At 50.7% G+C, this 19,590-nt stretch overlaps 1 protein-coding gene across 2 annotated transcripts in view; it reads right to left on the bottom strand.

Annotated features, from left to right (window-relative positions):
- LOC147731085 (uncharacterized) overlaps positions 1–19,590 on the bottom strand; it is a 400,147-nt gene that overhangs the window by 130,611 nt on the left and 249,946 nt on the right. For both annotated transcript variants that reach the window (XM_086956050.1, XM_086956051.1), the window contains exon 10: positions 10,400–10,714. In XM_086956050.1, the coding sequence (XP_086812176.1) occupies positions 10,400–10,714 (315 nt within the window). The remainder of the gene's footprint in view (positions 1–10,399; positions 10,715–19,590) is intronic.

Genomic DNA, 19,590 nt, shown 5'->3' with positions numbered 1-19,590 from the left:
AGAAATTCGGGCTGTAGTGTTGCGGAGGTCTTGTCGGATTAGGGCCATGTCTACTCCGACCTCTCCTATTTTATTCCCCACTGAGGCCTGTGATGTATTGATAGCTAGCAGGATATTTTTATTTTATTTTATTTCTGGTATTTGTAGAGCGCAGCATTCATCCCAAGGGATATCAAGGCGCTAAAAAAGAAAAGGCTGCTGAGGTTTATGCGGGAGGGGTTAGTATTTGGGGAAGAGGTGTGTTTTGAGTTTTTTTCGGAATGAAAGAAGGTTTACGGTATGTCTTAGGTCAATCGGTAATTCATTCCATCGTTTGGCCGCCAGGTGGGAGAAGGCCCGTCCTCCTGTCCTTGTTTTAAAGATGCGTTTAGGTTTTGCTAGGGCTGAGTTGGTGGATCGTAAGTTCCTGTTTGGAGTATAAAATTCAATTTTCCCTTGCAGGATTGTAGGGCCTGTTTTGTGGAGGGCTTTGTGCGCATGACAAAGTAGTTTGAATGTGGCACGCTGGCGCATCGGCAGCCAATGGAGTTGTTTTAGGCATGCTGATGCCGAGTCACGTTTGCCTTTGTTGCATACCAGTTTGGCAGCCTGGTGATGGCGGCGAGGTCTTCTCTGAGAAGAGCCGGCTTATCCATGGAGGCCTCTGAGGGTCTGGATTCGTTTGTGGTGAATTGACCGTTGCTGTTGGCTTCGGTCTACGGTCCTTCCCCATGATGTTTAGGGAGGAGGGTAGCTTTTACTTGCATTGTCTCTTGTTCTATAGGGCGGTCACCACCCGGGACCGGAAGATAGGCCCTGTCTTGTCCAAGTGGTGCAGTGGGGGGAATATGCAGAGTTCCTGCCAAGCAAGATATTCTTGTACTTTTTAGGTGGGGGTGTCGGGCCGTGCAGGAGGCTTCTTCCCTCTATGGTCGAGGAAAGTTGGAGCATGTGTGATATGTGCTTTAGCTTTGGTTTGTTGGTTGCGGTGCGGGGGCTGTTGCCCGCCATGCCAGTTTATGGGAGTTTAGTGAAGGACGCACTTCCTGTGGACAGCTGCCGCACTCGTCGAACCTTTATTGGCCCTGAACAAACTCAGCCGCTGCCAGCAGCCCACTGAGGCTCAGGATCTCCGCTGATCCGGTAAGTGAGGGGGCCACTTCAATGCCGTCACAGCTGTGGTGGATGGGAGATGAGAACGCCGGCTGCTGCCCAGACAGTGCGGTGGGGTACGGGGTCCGTCTCGTCAAGCCCCGAGGCCTTACCTCCGGTCCGGTCCCTCCGCAGTCCCCAACTCGCAATGTAGATCGCCTCGGGGGTCCTCCACTGGGGTGCAAGGCCTGCAGGTGGTTCAGCCCTGGAGGCAGCTAATGGAAGTCCCGACGACGGCCCTTTTGCTCACCGGACGCCGAATCTGGTCTGGCATTTTGCGGAAGACTGCCCAGCAGACTGCAGAGTTGAGATGGCCACGGGCGGTGGAAGATCTGCTCAACGGAGGGACTCGCCGCTATGGTGGTGAGGTGAGTGAGGATCTGGCACCGGGAGTGACTATATTCTGCTGATGGGCTATGTAGATTAGAGCGGATGACGGAGGGTCTGGAGAACTCTTAGAGTGCTACCACCATATTGGCGCTCCAAGCCTCGCCCCATGATTAACATAATTAATTACCACGTAAACAAATATTATTAATTAAAAAACGAATTAAAACTCATCAAAATTAATTAACGTTAACACGTTACCCCTATAATCCCCACAACCTACAGCTAAAATTAAACTGTAAAAAAAATAATTACACAATTAAAACTTATTTTCAATTAAAAAACTGAAAGTATTTAACAACTAATTATAAAGCAGGTAAAATTAATTTACTCCCCATCCTTTACCCCTATAAAAGTAAAACCCACATACAAAAAATAAACAATTACCCTAATTAAATATGAGTCAATTAATTAATATTAATGAACAACCAATTATTAATTAATTGAACAAAAATTACTTCCCACCCTTTATCCCTATAAAACCCACAACCCGCACCTAAAATTAATTACACGATTCCCATAATTAATTTTCAATAAATGAATGTCAACTAACAAATAAATATTAATAAATCAAAAATAAATTACTTCCCACCTCTTACCCCTATAAACCCCACAACCTGCACCTAAAATTAATGACAGTTTCAATATTTATTTTTCAATTAATTAATTATTATAAATGAACAACTTATTTTTAATTAATTAAAAATATATTACTTCCCACCCTTTAACCCTATAACCTGCACCTAAAAGAATTACACAATTACCATAATGAATTACCAATTATTATTTATTTATTTATTTATTTTTTTGGGTGTAAGACTTTATTTGCATTTGCCAACAGTACATTACATTTTTCAGTAGACCCGAGGTCTGTTGTCTATCACTCATCATCACATCTTCAATATTACACAGCTGTTCAGCCGACAACCTTCCGGTCCGGCAGCAATTGCTAGCGTAGTACATAAGGCATTCGAAGAATATTTATTTAATATGCATCGTCTTACTTTTATATACATTCTAACAAAACTTTAGACTCATTAAGATCCGATAGTCACTTATAACCATAACAGTGTATCTTCAATGTCACTAGCCGGTTCAAAGTTCCCGGGCATCTATCCCACCCCCTCCTAACCCCAGGCCATTCGATACCTCTGGTGCTCGGTTCCCAATCCTTCTCCTATCTCCTCCCTACCTCCCAGTATTTCACTCATCCATCTCTTCCTCATCCCCTGAACTATCTACCTCCTCTTCAGGAAGAGGTTTGCATAGGTCCCCTCTATATCTGTTCCATGACTACCATACCATGTTCCATTTGCGAGGGTTAGCTCTCATTTTATATACTGCACGCTCAATCAACATGAGTCTGTCCATCGTCCTGCACCACAGCGCTAACGTCGGTGTTTCCGTCACTCCCCACCTCTGCGCGATGTCTCGCTTGGCCACCATAGTCCCAATCGTAACCCATTGCCGCCTCTGATGCGTCAGATCAGTCCCTTCCCACACATTCAATAGACATACACGCGGGTCCGGTGTCAGTGAGGTCTCAAGAGCTTGGGAGATGGTGCGCATGATTTGTCGCCAGTAACCTGAGATAGCTGGACATTCCCAAAGTGTGTGCAACAGTGTCCCCTCCTCTCCACACCCTCTAAGACAGTACGGGTTGTCCGCCCTGTGCATTTTATGTAAGGTGGTTCTGGTGTAGTATACCCTGTGTAGTATTTTGAATTGTATCAGCCTGAACCGAGCCGAGACGCCTGCTTCTCGTGGTGACGCCAGTGCGGCGTTCCAGTCTGTCTCATCCATGGCTCCGAGCTCAGTCTCCCATTTCTCTTTTAACTTGATCAAAGGGTCCGGTAGTTTACTCAGTAGTTTACGATAAGTGAGCAAGGTGGCGCCTGTTTGCATAAAGTCCGTGAGCAGGCGGTCCTCCAACGGCGAAGAGTCCGGGACATTCGACCCTGGCTCGATAGCCGCCATTAATGCATGTCGTATTTGTATGTATCTGTAGGTTTCACTGGGGCCTAATGCATATTGTTGCTGCAGGTGTGAGAAAGTGACCATTCCAGTACTGGTCCACAAGTCTCCTACTGTCGTGATTCCAATGTTATCCCATTGGGTAAATCCCTTACTGGATCTAAGACAGCCTAGTTGTTTGGTGTCCCACAGCGGTGTAAGTCTAGTTATGACCCCTCTCTATTTAAGTCCCGTCTGCTCCCTGTGCCAGAGTAGCACGGTGTGCTTGGTCGGGCCGATTAGTTTCGCCGTGAGCCACTGATTGTATAATGGGGCCAGCAAGCTGTGTGTACCTAATTGTGTTCTGTCCGCTAAATATGCCGGGTCATTATGCGGGGCGTGTATCCACTGGTTAATTATTTTAAGCTGTGACGCCCAATAATACAGCTGCATATTCGGCAGAGCTATCCCCCCCGTCGTACCACCCTCAGTTGAGTTTGATATGCGCTATTCGTGGTGGGCGTTCTCCCCATAACAAATCTGTCACCACCGCTGTCACTCTCCGGAAATAAGAAGGCGGTATCAAGACTGGAGTGTTCTCCAATACATACAGAAGGCGTGGTAACGCCATCATTTTAAATAATGCAGCTCGTCCCAACAGCGTAAGAGGTAGAGCTTTCCAGTGTCTCACGTCCGCCCTCAGGCGAGTGAGTGGCGGCAGTAAGTTCTGATCATAGAACGCAACCGCGTCACAAGCGACGTGTATACCCAGATACTTAAATGAGGTGTCGGCTATCGTCAATGGGCAGTTGTCAGGGAGATTCGGAGCAGGACCTTTCAGTACATAAATGACCGATTTTGTCCAGTTGATTGTGTATCCGGAGTTCAGTCCATGCGCGTCACATAGCGCCAGCAACTTCAGAATGCCTGCCTCTGGGTCGGATAGATAGATTAGCATGTCGTCAGCATATCGGGAAACTCTATCCTCCCAGTCGTCTCCCCATTGCAGTCCTTTCAATAATGGGGTAGTCCTAATGACAGTAGCCAGTGGTTCTAGAACCAGCGCAAATAGTAGGGGGGAGAGTGGGCACCCTTGTCGTGTCCCTCTAGCCAAAGGGATTTCTCTGGAGATGTGGCCATTGGTTGCTACATGAGCAACAGGATGTGTATAGCAGTTTAATCCAGGAAATAAATTTGGGGCCAAAGCCCATGTGGGTTAACACTGCGAACAGGTACTGCCATTCCACCATGTCAAACGCCATTCTGGCATCCAATGATAGTATGGCTGCCGGTTCCGTCAGTAGAGGGGCTCGCGCTATTGCGCCATGCACACGTCGGAGGTTCATTGCCAGGCTTCTATGTGGCATGAAGCCTGACTGGTCCGGGTGAATTAGGTGTGTTAGGTGCGGAGTCAATCTGTTGGCAAACAATTTCGCCAACATTTTTGCTTCGGCGTTAAGAAGTGAAATCGGGTGGTATGACGCACAGTCTGTGGGTGGCTTACCCCGGTTTTGGGATGGCCACTATGTTCGCCATCCGCTGATCCAGGGGCAGAGTCCCCCCATCCCGACACTCCATAAACATGGCAAACAGAGGTGAGCTCAGGGCGTCTGTCATAGTCTGGAACCACTCAATCGGGATCCTGTTGGGGCCCAGTGCTTTGCCTGTGTGCAGCGCATTGATTGCCGTCTGTATCTCGTCCACCGACAGGTCCGCCTCCAGTTCATCCACCGCCTCTGGTGGTAGAGTCGCAATTTGTACATTCTGAAGCGCTGACATTGCCGCTTCAGCTGTGACTTCCGTTCTTGGGGTATAGACGTCTTGGAAGTGGTCAGCTAAAATTTCTACAATCTCAGAGTTTCGCGAATGTGATATCCCCTCCGAGTCCTTCAGTTGTAATATGTGTCTGCAGCCCTCCCTTTTTTTATCTAGCCATGCCAATAATTTACTGGCTTTGTCTCCTATATCATAGACCCTTTTCGCTGTCGCCTCTATGTTTTCTACTGTCCGTCGCTTAAGGTGGTCGTCATGTAACTGTTGGCAAAGGTGGAGTGAGTGAAGTGTATCCTCTGATGGGTGTGCCATATGGTCTGTGTTTGCTTTTTCTAGTTTCAATTCCAATTCTAGCAGTTCCTGTTTTTATGTACGTTTGTGCCCCGCTATTGTCGCAATCGCTTGCCCTCTTAACACTGTTTTGTATGCTTCCCATAAGGTCGTTGGGGATGACACCGAGTCAGTATTTTCTGCAAAGTAGTACCTGGTTGCTTTTTTAAGTTCTTTACGGATGTGTGGTACCTTAAGATACCCTGGGTAAATCGGGTAAATTCTTTTACGGGCTATTGCAGAGCATGATAGGCTCAGTGTCAAAGGGGAGTGATCCGAGATACCTCGGGCCTTATCTTTACATCATTTATCGTAAGTCGGCCTTCCCCCAATGTAAGGAAATAGTCAATACGGGACAGGCAGTTATGGGTTGCTGAGTGGTAAGAATATTGCTGACCTTCGGGGTTAAGACGCCTCCATACATCTACTAGTCCCTGTGCCTCTATGAATTCACTGAAGCGGGACGGCCAGGTGTCTGTGCCCGAACCGGGAACCTATCCCGTATATTATGGGCCACCGCATTAAAGTCTCCTCCCACTACTAGATCTCCTTCCGGGAGCTCTAACAGGAACCTCCCCAGGTCCGGAAGTGCAGTAGCATGCAGTGCCGGTGGAATATATACCAACACTACGTTGAGGGATTTTCCTTCCCACTGCCCACATGCCGCTGCAAAGCGGCCGTGACTATCAGTCTAGGTAGTCTGTAGTATGAATCGGGATGCTTTCTTCATTAAAATGCCTGTCCCCCGGGACCCTGAAGTGAAGTCTGAGTGTGTTATCATGCGGTAACCTCGTCTATCTAGTGCCTTGCTGGCTGTACCCACTAGATGCGTTTCCTGAAGGAGGACCAGATCGTGATTCTTTCTTCTAACACTCTGGAGCACCAACCCTCTCTTTACCTTGTCTCCTAGTCCCCTGAAATTCCATGATATTAGTTGCAACGGCGGCACCGGCCCCGTGTCATGACTGCCTTCTACAATATCAGACTGTACCATTTGTGCCATTGTGTGTTTGTAAGGGTGGACCTGGTTCCCATAGGGTGTGATATCAGTGTTCCCGGCCTAAACCCACCCCCATGGACGCCTTCGTTCATCTGTAATGATGGGCCTGCTGTCCCCGGGTTGACACCGGCTTGTCCGGCGTACAATCTCCAGCTTACTGTGACCATTGTGGTTCTTCGTGCAATCTTTAGAGTCAAACATTTCAAACAATTAAACATTGCTACCCCCCTGTCCCCTGAACTCTCCCCCTCCCTGCTCCCCTGCTACACGGACTTTGAACTGCCCACCACCCCAATTTAGCAGAGTGCCTGACCCCACCCAAATAGAAACTCAGAGCTACTTGCTCGTTGGGGGTGAAGAGTACTCCGGGGTCAGCGACCCCTCTTACCCTCCGTGGAGGTCCTTAGCCCAGTGTCCATGGCAGCCCACGCGGCAGTCCCATTATCAATAAATGTCTTGTACCCACCGGAGTGTTAATCCTCCACCTCCAGATCTCCACTAACATTGTCTCTCATTGGTGAGCTTCTCTCTTCTACCGGCCCCTGTGCTCGGACGTCCGCACGGTCTCCTATACGTTGGTCTTTGATAGTCCGTCCTGTGCGGCGGGGTTGAGAGATTGGTCGCCAGCCGTCCAACCAGTCCCGGGCTATTTCCGGATTGTCAAAAAACCATGTCCTGTTTTCCGCCACCACCCGCAGTTTAGCTGGGAATAACATGGAGTATTGGATCTCTCTTCTCCTTAGTTCTTTTTTTATGTCCAGAAACGTCTTCCGTTTTCGGGCCACCTCTGCCGTGTAGTCCGGGAAAAAGGCCAGTGTGGAGTTCTGAATCTTCACGGGGGGGGGGGGATACCCGCGCCGCTTGTAGGATGGCATCCCTATCCCGGAAATTGAACAGTCTCACCAGGATAGGCCTTGGAGGTGCCCCCGGTTTTGGCTGGCCACCTGGTACTCTGTGCGCCCTTTCGACTGAGAAGAATGTCGACAGTCCCTTAGGCTGGAGTTGCGACTTAATGACGTCTTCCACAAAGAGATCAGTTGCTCTAGTACCTTCTGATTCAGGAACCCCAAGAATTCTTATATTATTCCTTCTAGACCGCCCTTCCTGGTCATCCAACTTTTCTTTTAGCATTTTAATCTCTGCCGCTACTTTCTCCATCGCCGTCTGGAGCTCCGATACATTCTCTACCAGTAATTTCGTGACCAGTTCCAGTGATCCCACCTTTTCCGCCATTTTGTGGAGATCTGCTCTAATGAGAGTTATTTCGGTAGAGATGGAGCCTACCGTGGTCTGTACCTGCGTTAGCGCTCGCATCACGTCATCCAGTGTCGCTTTTTTAGTCCCTGCTCCGTCTACCGTTCTCGTGGAGTTTTGCCTTCCTTCCGCTGGAGGGGACGCAGTTTTCTCGCAGGCGTATCTTTCGATACGAGTTTGTGTCGCGCCGCCTTTGGAGCCCTTTCCCGCCATGATGTCTACCAACGTTCTGCCGGTTGCCAGCACGATTGGCCTTCAGGAGGGACGGGCGGGGGGGGTTGGGGGGGGGGGGGGGAACAGCCGCGGCTTCGGTCCAACCTTTGTCCTAGGTCAATCCCTGTAGTGCTTCGGTCAGTCAGCCAGTTCAATTTAGGTCAGGCTCTGCATCCGATTTATTCCGGACCTCTATGGAGCTACAGCCCCAGCGCATACGTCAAGCGCAGTGGTCTGTCCCCTCTGGCCGCACTCCTATCTCACTCCCCGCATCGCAGGGTCGCGGCTGCTCCGGTGATGGCAATCCTCGTCACTGTGTGGAGCAGGATCGCGCCCCCGAACCGCAACGAGCGGCGCCCTGCCTTTGTTTGGGACAATTGTGCCCCTCGGTGCCTTTACGGCCCTCTTCGAATGCCAATGCTGTGTAGTCCGGTGTGGCACCAAAGTCTTAGGTTCATGGGGTTATACAATGACTGGCCTGGTCACTCGTTTGGTCCCTCCAGCACCCGTGCTGTGCACCACTGTCCACCCGGCCCGTGCCCGTTTTGCAGCTTCCAGGTGTCACCCAGGTTCGACTTTCAGCCAGCTCCGGCGTGGAGGGGGAGGAAGAGAACTTGTAGGGCCTTCCGCTGCTCCCGCGGATCACTTTCCCACTCCGCTGTGTCCCGGCATCGGCGCCTCACCTCCCTGCCGAACTCGGCTCCCACGCAGTATGCCGGCGGTGTTTACCTCCGCTGTCACACCGCCGGCAGTGTTGTGTCCTCCGGATCGTTCCTCCGCCTCATCCGGGGTCGGTGCTGTAATCCCGGCGGGTCGCTTCTAATGCCGCACCTCGGTCCCCGGCCACTTCCGGTCCGCCCTTGCCTTACTTTCGGTCTGCACCTCCGACCACTGGAGTCCCCGGATTCTGGCCAGCGCCTAGGCCGCACAAACACTCGGCTTTTTCTTTGCCGTCCGGCGTCTGATTTATGCCTGGGTACTTGCCGCCAGCGCCGCCCGGTCCTAGGCCTTCGGTCCCTCCGTCGGAGGTCAGATTTAGCCACGGATTATGCTACGGATTTTAGGAGAGGCCGCTTCTCTTCCGGAGCTGGTCTTCTAGGCTGCCGCCATGCTCGGCTGCTAGCCACGCCCCCCGAATTACCAATTATTTAATTGATATTAATTAAAAAACAATGAATAATTAATTAATAATAAATTACTTCCCACAATTAACACTTTAAAATCTCAATTAAATAAATATGAATAAATAAAAAATAATCATCCATTTGTTATACTTAAATTACTTCCCACTCTATTCCCCTATAACCCCACAAACCGCTATGGAACTAAAAAATGCGAAATTTAATTAAAATAAAATTGATAACCACTAAAAATGTAACACATATTAAAAAACAAAAACAATTCTGATGCATAACAAATACATCACATACATTTAAAATATATACTAAAATCATACCACTAACTAAAAAAATCGATATTTTAAACAGCTATATGTTTGCAAACGATATTTATGACTTCTATATTTTTTTATTCGATATTACTTACCTTCAAATCGATTCTTTCACTTGATAATTCCACCCCACGATATTTCCAACTCGATATTCATGTAGTACAATTTTTTGGGCCTCGATATTCTGTCTCATAACCTTGGAAGGGTATCCCAGAAGTGGGTCTCATGCACACTATCACTGGAACCAAGCTGTACCCTGCTGATCAGCCCATAGCTAGGGAGAACCGGTTGTGGGGTGCTGGTGTGCCGTTTCAGTAAGGACCTGGCTTGGTAGTTTGGGCTGGAAATTTTCCTATTGGAGAATGTTCAAGACTGATTTACATATAGCTGGATCCAAACTGAGGTAGAATGGTGTGCAAAATAACCATGGATTAGGATGTGGGCCTTGTGATTAACAGTGGCTGAGATTAATTCAAGCATTCCATCCATCACTGTTTTGCATGTTTAAAGTATTAGACTTATCAAAGTGTTAAACCTGTCAGGAGTTCTGCCACTGGTATGGGAATCAGGTGACCAGTTCTGCTTTGACAAATACTCAAAATAGTAAGTGGAGATACAAGATAATGGTTGAGGAGGTACTTAGCAATTTTCTTCATTACTCTGGTTATCGTTGGCTTCTCCCATTACTTTCGTCCCACCATCCCTCTTGGCTTTTTATCTTAATCCTCTTCCTTTGGTTAATAGGACGTATCCAGGGACTTGTCTCTTTTCCAGGTAACAGGTGGATCAAGGGAGCGAGAAGGACATCGGAAGGGAGGAGGATTGGGTTTTTCTCCTGCTGGGTTATGTGGTAGCTATTTGCAACCATAACTGGATAACTAATAAAGAATAGTAAAAGCCATTCTTACCTTTGAGCATGAGCGTACAGGTCTTCTCTGTGACTTTACCACTCGCAGGATGTACAACCTCAAATCTGAGTTGACAATTGTGATCATTCATCTGTGGTATGAACTGAACTTGGCTTTCAGAGAAACACAGGCCATTATTTGCAATTTGTGGTTCTGTACTGGATACTTCTTCCTCAAAGCAGCGGCTTGATTTAAACCATCTCAAATGGATGTATCCTGGTGCATAGTCATCCAAAAAAACTCTTAAAGTTAAAGGTTTATTGACCTCAGGCTCAGATGGTATCATTGAAAACTCGGAAACAATAGGTGGTACAACTGGGGAAAGAGCATAAAAAAAGTAATCACTTTGCAGGTATGTGGCAATTCAACTTATTTTCTTCCTTGCAAATAGTGTTTATTTTCTAAAGTTAACATTAATAGATATTTATCTCACAATCAGTATTAATTCCACTTTTTAAATTAATTCGATTTGAATTTAAGATATACACACATACATAAACTCTTTTTCTCTTTTCTTCACTGCAGACCCACCAGTGCTCTCTCTCTAGCTTCGAACTCGACACTCAGTAAAGGTAACACCTTTATTGGACTTGAAACCATTTTTTGTACCAAAACTGACAAATAAGATGTCTGATTGTCTACACTCAGCTGTTCTCTGCAGATAAAGCTAAGTGCTCTTACTGCATCTAGGAGCAGAACAGACTCAGTTGCAGAAAAGTTGGCAGATAAAGATGGAAGTATTATTTTCTGAACCACATGAAAGGATGAATTCACCTTGTGGAGTAAGTTTGGACCCAAAGCCAATACAGTACAATCCTCAAAGATCCTTACATGAGGACGGTGACATTGTGGGGGACGTGGCCAGGCACCGAAGACGGCGGACGCGTCTTGTTAACGCTCCCTGCCCCATCCCCTGATTATCCTGGGCATCCTGCTTCTACGGGGCTCTCCTTGGCCCCAGTGCTCGTCTGCTATGTCTAGTCTAGCTGGGATTGGCCCCAGTGCTCGTCTGCTATGTCTAGCTGGGATTGTGCTGCCGGCAGAGAGTTCTCTGGGCCCTGAAACCGCACTGCAGCAGCCTGCTGTGCTGGACATTGCGGCCTGCTGTGCTGGAGAGACCTGAGGCTGGTCACGTGGCCGCACGGCTGCCCTGCACAAAGACGTTGCTGTCTGAGCACAAGTGGAGGCACCGCGGCAATCCTGAGGCCGCTGGACGCCGCCTCCTATGCTGGTGGTTTCGCGAGCGACAGGGGCGCCTGTGCTCTCTGCGGACCGGCGGCGGCTCATGGGAGGTACCCGGCGATGCGGGCTGCATCTGCGGGGGTCACCAGCGCAACGCTGAAGCTGCCTGGTGAGGCCTTCGCCACAGTGGAAGGCATGCAGGGGACGCTTGAGGTGCCTGCTGGTGGCGGTGGGGGACCACCGGGATTGATTGGGCCTAAGGGCCCCCTGCCTGAAAGCAGAGGGCCCTTAGGCCCAATTGATGGACAGTGCGAGTCACGGGGCCGGTCAGGCCTACGGATCCAGAGGTGGTGACTTGTGCGGGGGGATCCCATTGCCTGGGTGCATACGGTGGCCCTGCAGTTTTCCTGGAAGTGTGAAGCCCGTGTGAGTAGGGCATCCACGGGGGTCCATCGGGCCTAGGGGCTCTCATCTGCATGAGCCTTAGACAGAGTAGCAACGCCTGCTGTGGTCTTTGAGAGGTGATCGCACTTGTACCCTGCTGCCCCTGGAATTAAAAGTTGTCGCACACTTGGGCGGAGCTACGCGGGCATCCAAGATGGTCGCGTGAGCAGAGGGCTCCCAAGACCCGCCCCGCCCTCATCTATCTATCCTTCTGATATCCTGATTATTTTGATGGGCTCTTGAAGTTCTACTTCTGCTGATCCTGCTGCACCTTTCAGGGCTGAGATCGGACTTCGGGAACCATTTCTATGTCGTCATACATTTTCTGGCCTAACCCCGGACGGGACCGGGGTCTCTGCTGCTCTGGCTGGCCGAGACGTAACTCAACAATAACGGTCGCCGGACATCTGCTCCACCGGTGCCACTGTCACTTTCACTTTCGGTTTTCCTTCTACCTCCGAGCTGACTGCCTAGGACGTACTCCTCATTCCTGACCACGGTAGCCTGACCCGCTGTGCTTTCTGACCATAACCCTGGTCTTGCAATTCTTGGCAGAAGTGCTGCTTTGGCGACCTGCAGATCGCTGCCATTTATACCAGGTCCAGGAAGACCTTTCGGGGCGCTGATTCCAATATGGCGACTAAACTCGATACTGAGAAGCGCAGAACAAAGGTGTCGACTCGTGGGGGCTCGGTCCAGTCCAACGTTATGGACCGCTACACACAACCGAAAGGCTCCCCCAGTGCTGCTGGCCGTAGTCTTGAGGACCCGAGGACGGACCTGGCGGCAACGTCGGAGGTATCCCTCCAAGATCTCATGGCCGCCATCGCTGGGATCAAGACGGACATGGGGCTACAGCACGAGGCCATTGTATCGAAGATTGACACGGTGGCGGTTGATGTCACCCTCATTAGAGCGGACTTGGCTAAGACAAATGAGAGGACCAAAGCCTTGGACCTTAAGGCCTCCAGTCTTGTTACCGACATGGCGGACGCGCAATCCGAGATCGGCAACCTGCGGCCATCGCATGATCTAATGGCTAGACGTCTGGAGGAGTACGACAATAGGGCCCGACGGAACAACATTCGCTTGGTTGGGGTACCTGAGGACAGTGGTGCTACTTCTGTGAATTTATTGGTCGAGGACTTAATTGTGATCCATCTTGCTCCCGCAGGCCTCAGTAAGTTCTTTGCGGTTGAGCGTGCGTACCGCTTCCCGGGTGGACAGACCAAGCCGGGGGCTCCCCCAGGCCTATTATCGCTAGGCTATTCCACGTTCGGGATAGGAACGCTATCCTTCAGGCCTCTCGTAGGCATGGCCCACTGAAATTCGAGAACAGCTCCATTTCTATTTACCCTGATTTCTCTCCTCAAGTGCAGCGGCAACGGACGGGATTCCAGGGAGTGAAACGTCGATTGCGGGACTTGGGACTTAAGTATGCGATGCTGTTTCCAGCTCGCCTTCGCAACGAATACCAAGAACGTACTTTCTTTTTTGATCGACCGGACAGTGTTGACGACTGGTTAGACTCATTGCCCAAGGAGGACGCCGGGAGTGGAGGCCCCGGAGGTGCGGACGGAGGTGCATCGGCACAGGAGTGACATTTTAGTTCCGGAGGTCCGGTTCTGGGTCGCATATATCGGCAAAGTATTGTTTATATTTTCTTACTGTTTAGGCCCGGGGGTGGGGCGGGGTGGGACTGTCTCTCCCTTCCTCCTCAGGGGTTCTTTGTGTAGAGTTTTATGAAGGGGCGACAGGCACACTGCAGTTTGGGGTGGCTTCTTAGTCAGCAGGGGTGCAGGGTGGGGGGTGTTGTAACGGGTTGTTGGTTGGGGGTGGAGGGTGGGGTTGTTTTTGTTTTTTGTTTTTGTGTATGTTTTCTCACGTGGTACCATCTCATTTACCTTTATCCTTCTGTTCTGGGGTTTCGAGAGAGGGTGGTTCGGGGGCTCTACCGGGACGGGGGGGTGATTTGAAATTGCTGTCTTGGAACGTTAATGGTCTGGGTGACAGGATCAAGCGTGGTATTGTGCTTCAATTTGTTAGACGTCATTCCCCTGATATAGTTCTGCTACAGGAGACCCATTTGATAGGGAACGCTTGTAAGGCCCTCGATCGACGAGGCTACCGACTAGTGGCGCATGCTGGCTTTACATCCGGCTCCCGGGGGGTTGGCATAATGGTTAAGTCCTCCCTGCCCCTTGAAATCGATGAGGTCGCCCTTGACGATCGGGCCGATATGCTGCTGTCTCGGGGCGGTTGGAGGGGAAACTGATTATAATTGTCACTGTTTATGTTCCCCCGGGACTCCAGGCCACCACTTATCTTGGTAAGACTCTCCTAGGGCTCCCGGATGGTATCCTTATATTGGGTGGAGATTTCAATTTGGTGGTTTCGGGTGAGTGTGAACGGCTGCCCCCCAGGGTTTTGCCGTCGTCCCAGTTGTGGCTGACTGAGTTGCTTGAGACTTTTGGGTTAGTGGATGTCTGGCGGATGTTGAACCCCACGCAAACTCAATACACTTTCCACTCTGGCGCACACGGCAGCCTCTCGAGGATTGATTACTTTCTGATGTTAACTGCCCATACCTCCTTGGTGCGTGAGGTTCGTCATCTTCCTAGGGGTATCTCTGACCATTCCCCCCTGATGCTTGAGGTTTCGGTGGGAGGCTTTTGTGGGGGTAGGGTCCCCCCCCCTTCATCCTTGGCACTTTAGGAATCCTCAGCTCCGTTCGGAACTTGTCAAGGCTATTGACTGTTATTTTGATGAGAATGAGGGATCCGTCTCTTCCCCTATTTCCTTGTGGGAGACCTTCAAGACCGTCATACGGGGTTCTGCACTGTCCTTTATTGCTGCTGACAAGAAGGCCAAGAGGGAAAACTTGTTAGCCCTTGAGGCCGAAATTACCTCGCTTGAAAGTGAATTGGGTGGTGACGATACCCCTGCAATTTTGCACTCCTTAGCGCTGAAACAGGCTGATTATAGGGCCCTGGTGACCGATGCTGCTAAGGTAATGCGCACGAATCAACTGGGCAGGCTCTATGATGTGGATGATAAGGCTAGTAAGTTGTTGGCATGGTTGGATAAATCTGAGAGAATGAATCGTGTGGTGCCCGTGATAACCCGTGAGGCTGGGGAATGCGTGTCTGATCCGGGGGAGATTGTCGAATGCTTTGTGGACCATTTCCAAACAGTATACTGATCGGTGAGTGATAGAGACGCAGCTGACTCCCGCTTGCTTCTGCGCGATATTGCGCTGCCCTGTGTGTTGGAGGAGGATAGGTCCGCTCTGGACGCGCCCATTACGGTGGATGAGATTGCAACCGCCATACGATCCTTGCGTTCGGGTAAGGCTATGGGGCCTAATGGTCTACCCATCGAGCTGTATAAGCTCCGGCCTGACAAGATGGCGACCCATCTGCGCAATATGTTCGTTGATGCCTTTGAGGCTGGCCTCCTTCCCCTTGATCAGCGCTTGGCCACTATAGTTGTCATTTACAAGGACGGTAAGCCTCGTGATCGTTGCACTTCTTATCACCCTATTTCGTTGCTCAACGCCGAGCCTAAGATCCTGGCTAAAGTCCTTGCTAATCGTTTACTAACAGTTATTTGCGACTTGATCCGTCCGGTTTCATTCCTCATCAGAATACGGCGCTCAATCTTCGTGGACTTCACGGCGTTCTCGCGAGAGCTGGGACCCTTACTGAACCCGCCATCTTGGCCTCACTTGATTTAATTTAATTTAATTTTAATTTGCGTGTTTATATAGCGCTAGAATCACTCCCGGGGGAGTATCTCCGCGCTTCGACCGCTGCGAAACCCTTCTTGGCTTCCCTGAGAGATGGTCCCTTAATGGGTATCTCCAGGGTGAGACCAGGCATCCCCGGCGGTCTGGTGGGGCCGTTAGTGAAGATGAGGCAAGCTAATGCCCAGAGTTGCCGAGTGTGATCGCTGATCAGAGTGGGCACCGAGGCGAGAGAATTATCGAGTCCGCTGACCCTGGTCCAGAAACCTGCCGTGCCGGGAATCGAACCCTGGTCCCGGGCCGTTCTCTGCTCTCGGGTCTGCCGCCTCTAACCAGTGAGCCACACTACCTGATGTCACGATGGCCTTTGATACCATTGAGTGGCCGTATTTGTGGGCGGCCCTCTCGAAGTTTGGTTCTGGCCCTAACTTTATTGCGTGGGTACAGCTTCTGTATGAACGACCGTTGGCCCAGGTAGTTGTTAACGGCAGAGTCTCTGAATCGTTCCCTTTGGGGCGCGGCACCCGACAGGGATGCCCGCTCTCTCCTCTCCTCTTTGCTTTGGCATTGGAACCACTGGCGGCGTGGCTTCGATGGGAGCCTTCGATTAAGGGGATCCGGTGGACCCCGGATCTTGAGGATCGCGTCTCTCTCTACGCAGACGATATTCTTCTTTACTTTACTTCCCCTCAGAAGTCCCTTAACGTGCTCTTTGATGTCCTTACCTCATTTGGGAAGAACTCGGGGCTCGTTATTAACTGGACTAAATCGTGTGTATACGTTATAGCGGGGGAGCTGCCTCCGCTACCCCGTAGATTTCCGATCCAAGTGGCAGAGACTGGGTTCAAGTATTTGGGAATTTTCATCTCCCTGGATCCCTCTGTGCGATATGACCGTAATCTCTATGTTCCTCTCCGGCGCCTTAAACGGGACGTTCAACGGTGGCGGGGCTTGCCTTTGTACCCATTGGGACGTACGGCCCTTTTCAAAATGATGTCCCTTCCTAGATTTCTGTACGCCTTGCAGAATTTCTTCTGTTCCCTCTCGCTACTTTCGCGAGGTTGAGGGACTTCAGAGACAATTGATTTGGGACGGGCGGGCTCGTATCTCCCTATCTAAACTCACGCTTCCATGGTACGATGGTGGCATAGCCCTTCCGGACATCAAGCGTTACTATTGGGCCTCACAGTTGAGTGCGATCAATCACGTGACGTACTCCCCGGGCCCTGTTCCCGCCTTCGCTATGGACAAATTACTGTTGCCGGGGGGCAACTTCAACAGGGCTTTGTATTCGAAGGTGCCATTCCGACTTCTGACTGGACCCACAAAATGCGCTGTGCGTGCGTGGAGAGATGCGACTGTGGCTACGGGTTGGAGTGATAGGATGACACGGCTGACTCCGTTGTATGACTCAGAGCGGTTTAGCGGCCTGTGGCGAACAAAAGGGTTTGACAGATGGGAAATGATCGGTATTAGCAAGGTGGAGGATCTTTGGTCCAAAGGCACAGTTAAGTCCTTTGAGGCCCTTAAGATGGAGTATCAGCTAGACGACAGGGAGTATTTTCGATACCTCCAGGTGCGCCATGCCCTGCTCTCAGTGTTCCCTCCTGGGACGGAGATCCCCCAGTCGTCTCCGCTTGAGGATCGGATTCTGGACGGCCATGTGCCGGACAGTACGATTTCCTTGATTTACAAGAAGCTTATTAACACCAGGGCTGATCTTCTGGTGCGGCTTCGGGCCTCTTGGACTGCGGACGGCCTCGAACTAGACGACGAGGATTGGCAGATAGCGATTTCCTCCTCTAAAGAAGTGGCTATTCCGGCTCGCCTTTGTGCAGGAAGATCCTCCATCGAGTTTACATGACTGGTACGCGTCTGGTTCGTATGGGGTTTTCGACTGATGGGCTGTGTAAGCGTGGCTGTGGCATGGATGGCACCTTTCTCCACATAATATGGGAATGTCCGGTGGTCTCCGCTTTCTGGTCCAGAGTGCATGATATAATGGGGCGGGTCACCGGGGTCTCTCTTCTACCTGAGGCGCGTCGCTGCCTGCTTAATGTCTGGGAGCCTACGGATTGTACGGCCGCTCAGACCTTTTGGGTCACTCTTGGCAACATGGTTGCCAAGAGGGACATAGCGCAACTCTGGGGCTCCCATAGACCGCCTGGGATAATTGCTTGGAAGGAAAACATGGACTGGTGCATGTTCCGGGAGAAGACGGTCTATGAGGCTCGGGGCCGTCCCAGGAAGTGGGGCAGGATTTGGTCACAGTGGAATGCATACCGTGGAGATATCTTCACCCCTCCACTCGATTACACTGCTGATATTCCTTCGTCCCCGTAATTGACGTTCCTATAGACTGGCCAATACAACTTCCTAGTGATCCTTTTCGCCATCCCCCCGCCCCTTGATAGTAGTCGTTCATTCTTAGCAATTGACTTCCCCCTCCTCCCCACCTCATACCCCAGATATTGCTCCTACCATGTGAGTGTTTGTGTTGTTTGTTCTAATTTCATCAAAATCATAAAACAAAACCTGAATGATCCTTTCCTTATGATGTTTGACGCCAGTGCACCGAAGTGTTCCGATCTATGGCTTTACTGCTACGTAGTTTTGTCTGGTATCCTGATGTTTGTCATAGCGGCCGGCCCGATTGGGTTGTAGGCAGACGCTGTGTACTGTGCAATCGAAAAATAAAGGTTTAAAAAAAAAAAAAAAGTTGTCGCACAGTGTCACCCTCCCCTCTGAGGAGGTTGTTGTCAGCTGGGTCAGTGGTGGCCCCTTCCGAGACTTGGCCTCTTGATGTGGCATGCTCCTGCGGTGAGACATTTTGCCAGCGGCGACCTGAGGGGAAACAGGACACGGTGATTCACCAACCGTCGCACCCGGACCTAACTTCTCAGCGATGTGCTCCTTCTGACCAAGTGACTGCGCAGGGCTAACTGAGGAGCTGGCTTTGCTGCCTGTCGGACCTGGGGCCCTGCAGCAGACTGGGATCGCGGGCTCCTTCCTCCTCAGGGTTGGTTCGCCCGCTGTCCTGTCCACGGAGGCTATCTTCTGAGCCTGGAGCAGAGAGGGGAATACGCTGCACCTGACCTCTGAGACGCACATCTGCTGGTGGACTGGGGGGCAGTGGGGTCCAACACACATCATTCCTATCACAACCTCACATTCTCCTGCTCCCCCGCCTGACAAGGTGACTGTAGTGCCGGCCTGCTGTGTGGTAATGGGGACCCCCTTTCGTGGGTGGAGAATGTGGAGGGTTGACCGGGTCTGGGGACATCTCACCTACCCAGTTTTGCTGATTATCGACCGGGACTTCGCCCGGCAAGTACATGTACTCTTCTCAGGGCTGACTTGGGAGTTCCTGTGTCGAGACTGCTGCAGGGAGAGCCTAACTGTCTGGGAGGATCCTGGAGTCATTGACAGCATGATGGCGCGTATTGTTGACTAGAGTGAAGCCACGCTGTGGAGAGCCCGATTCAAGTCACAGTTGAGGCCTCTAAGTTGGAGGCATCGTGGAGACTTGGCGGCTCGGCCTTGCTCCTTATGAAGAGCGCTCAGCAGATCGTCATGGGTCGCCTGCTCAACAACACCTCTCGCAATGCGCCTCCTGGTGGTCAGACAGGGACATTGCACATGATCCCCGGGTCAACGATGGTGATAAACCCGCCCGACATTGCCACCAAAACTGGACTCTGTGCTGGCAGCCGTGGAATGTATCAGCAACACCCTGGACCTGACCCGCACATACTTGGAGGGCCGCATGGATACTATCACTTCGGACTTCACACTCCTTTGTTGCGTGTTTATCTAGGTT

This window comes from Lissotriton vulgaris, chromosome 2_1, assembly GCF_964263255.1.
Source record: "Lissotriton vulgaris chromosome 2_1, aLisVul1.2, whole genome shotgun sequence".
Taxonomy (NCBI): domain Eukaryota; kingdom Metazoa; phylum Chordata; class Amphibia; order Caudata; family Salamandridae; genus Lissotriton; species Lissotriton vulgaris.
Note: the sequence above shows the minus strand (reverse complement) of the source record. Positions and strands in the feature narration are given on the sequence as shown.